This window comes from Nicotiana attenuata, unplaced genomic scaffold (assembly GCF_001879085.1).
Source record: "Nicotiana attenuata strain UT unplaced genomic scaffold, NIATTr2, whole genome shotgun sequence".
Taxonomy (NCBI): Eukaryota; Viridiplantae; Streptophyta; class Magnoliopsida; order Solanales; family Solanaceae; genus Nicotiana; species Nicotiana attenuata.
This window is the reverse complement of record NW_017690897.1, coordinates 662-3,885: the sequence shown is the minus strand read 5'-3', so window position 1 is coordinate 3,885 and position 3,224 is coordinate 662. Positions and strand designations below refer to the sequence as shown.

The following is a 3,224-nucleotide window of genomic DNA, read 5'->3' as shown; positions in this document are numbered from 1 at the left end:
TTGTATGCATTCATAGCTATATATGCATAGATTAGAGGATGGATCTATTGTAGGCCGACAGTTGTAGTTGATGCAAGTTTTTTAAAGTCAACATATAGAGGGACCATACTCACGGCTTCCACGCAAGACGCAGAGGGTAAGGAAAAAAGTTGTCTGAGAATCAGTATTGAATAATTTACTTTATTATTTTAAAAATACAATCCAATTACATTCAATTAAAGAAACAAAAAAGATTTTCAAATATTATATGATACTAGTATGGTATACAAGTATACCAACAGAGTATATAATTATTTTGCTACATACCTGCACCTACCTATGACTATACTACTATATGAAATGCTAAATTAATATTGTGTGTTGTAATTGATATTTTTTTTTTTTTTGGGTTTACAGGATAAATTTTACCCCTCGCATATGCAATTGTTGATTCAAAAAACAATGCATCGTGGGAGTGGTTCTTCATGCAATTCAGAGAAACCTATGGACAAAGAGAGGGAATGTGCATTGTATCAGACAGGCATGATGGTATATGGAGAGCAACTTCAATTGTCTATACAGAAGTACCTCATTGTGCATGTATGTTCCATCTGTGGAACAACATAAAGACAAACTTCAGGAAGAGCCAAAAACAAATCAAAGAAGTATACTTTGCGTTAGCAAGAGCATACACTGTTGAAGAATTCAACATGCATATGGCAGAGTTAGAAGCTATTGATAGTAGAGTGAAAATATACCTGATGGATATTGGATATGATAAATGGTCCCGGGCGCATTCCAAGGCAAATAGAACCATGACCATGACATCGAATATTGCAAAATCAGTAAATGCATCAAACAAGCACGCAAGAGACCTCCCAGTTGTGAACTTTCTTGACTTTATGACAATATTGATTCAGAAATGGAATTACACCAATCGGAAGGATGCAGTGGAATCATTTATGAAGATTGGTGCAAAGTATGAAAAAATATTGGCAGATAATACTATCTTATCACAGACGATGACGGTATGCATTTTCAGAATCATAAAAATATTGCATGTACTGTAGTTTTACTTTTGTACCTTAGTGATTTCACTAAACAACTTAATATTGTTATTAAAAAAATACTATTACTTCATATAGCTAATGTCTTTTGTTAAATAAAAATTATATTAGGTGTTGTCATCAAATCAATTCTTACATTTAATAATTGATGGCCAAACGAGAAATGTGGTGCGCCTACATGAAAAAATTGCACTTGTGGGAGGTTTCAGCTAGACGATATTCCATGTCCACATGCAATGGCAGTTATACAAAAATTCCATATGGATTCATACAAGTATTGCTCGGATTACTATAGCATAGACTACTTGCTGAAAACATATGAGATACCAGTAAATCCTTTGCCTGATGAAACAACGTGGCAAATTCCAGAACATGTCTCTTCGCAGGTGGTACTACCACCAAAACGAAGAATCAAACCAGGAAGACCTAAAAAGAAGAAAGGCATAGGAGGCTGGGAAGGAAATACAGTTACATGTGCACTATACGGGAGAAAAGGACACAACTAGAGAACATGCCGAAATATTCGAAAGAGAGATTGATATAATGCTCAATGTTTTTATAGAACTCATATATCGTAGAATCATATCATTTGAATTGCAAATAAATAAAATGCATGTCTTGCACTAGACATATATTTGGTATGATGATTCTTTGCCAAATTATTTTTTGGCAAAAAATTTATATGGCTACTTGTGTATTCAATAAGAATCTGTTTATTTTCTATTTTAGTATATAAAAGTGAGATGCATTTACATCTAGTTGCTGCAGGAAAAAGATGCTAAAATATAAATGTGATACCCAAGTGGTATATCTGTATACCTTATTGGTATCAAAATATGTATAGAAATAGAAGTGGTACCCCAAATGCAATATTTGTACATACATCGTTAACAAAATGGGCACGCTTTGCAGCTCATGTCAGTATTGAAGTATAACAAATTGGAAGCCATTTACATGCAGTTATTGTACATCATCAAGTACTTAAATACAAGTTGATACCCAAATGGTATGTTTGTATACCTTGTTAGTATATACTTGTATTGCACTAATATGGCTAAACCATAATATGTGCAGAAATACAAATGGTGCACCAAAAAATGCAACATTTGTAAATACTTCCTCAACAAAATTGGCACACTTTGCAACTCATGTCAGTACTTACATCTAGTTGCTGCGGGAAGAAGGTACTCAAATACAACGTGATACCCAAATGGTATATCAGTATACCTGATTGGTATATAATTCTACTGCACTAATATACCTGAACCAAAATCTTTGCAGAATACAACTGGTGCAGCAATGCAAATTATGCACAGATTTTCTTAGATTCAACTACAACTAACAACTACTCTCAATATAATTTCAAAACTAGTTCACTTTCTAAAAATATTTCTTCTCATTCAAATCAATGCTCGCCCTGTTCTTCAACAAAATAACAGCATAGTTCCTCTTTTTGAACGTCGTAACTCCCTTAAAAATACACCTCCAAAAATAACTTCTGCTGGTGTATTACAATGAACTAACAATGCTCCTCCTACTACAAATGGCAGTAGGAGTAGGAACTAACAGTGTTGCTGTAACAGCCATGTTCTACACTAATGGCTTGACTTCAAGTGCTGACAAAATTCTATCTCCGAAAGGCACTCCTAATAAACCTACAACTTTATGGAAGAAGCCTAAGAAAAGCCTAATAAAACAAACTGAAGATAGATTCCAACATTAAAACAGTTATAGCAACATATTGTACTATTAAAATTGTATTCCTAGAAAACACTTATAAAAGCTAGCATTTTTACAATAATAATGCGAAATACCATACTTCTCCAAAAACTATTAAAATCCTACAAAGTTTTCATGCTACGATTAACTAAAACCAAAAAGAGACCTATACTACTTCTTGGGTTTCTTTCCACGAGTCTTTTTTGGTGCTACTGGAGCCTCAGATTCACTTGATTCGCCATGCAACTGCTTGTTCCTCCCATAGTGCCACAATAGTATACCAAACCTAGCTCGAAGACCATCCACATAAAAATTGGCAACAGGGATTGGAAGATCTTCAATAATATACTCAGCAAAGTATGCAATATATACTCCACAATCTTTGAAATAAAACAAATGAATAGAATATAAAAATCGATTAGTAGTGAAAAATGTTAATATAAATGAGGAAAACAAAGT

At 33.6% G+C, this 3,224-nt stretch overlaps 1 protein-coding gene across 1 annotated transcript; it reads left to right on the top strand.

Moving 5' to 3' along the window:
* The first annotated feature begins 500 nt into the window (after nucleotides 1-500).
* On the top strand, nucleotides 501-1,552 carry LOC109222491. The gene is made up of 2 exons (XM_019386845.1): nucleotides 501-1,007; nucleotides 1,256-1,552. Exons 1-2 carry the CDS (start codon nucleotides 501-503, stop codon nucleotides 1,550-1,552), a joined length of 804 nt encoding a protein of 267 aa, XP_019242390.1.
* The last annotated feature ends 1,672 nt before the right edge of the window (nucleotides 1,553-3,224 follow it).

Coding starts and splice junctions, on each gene's coding strand:
- LOC109222491 (XM_019386845.1), top strand. CDS start 501: ATGTGCATTGTATCAGACAGGCATGATGGTATATGGAGAGCAACTTCA. Junction 1,008..1,255: donor TCTTATCACAGACGATGACG/GTATGCATTTTC, acceptor GGGAGGTTTCAG/CTAGACGATATTCCATGTCC.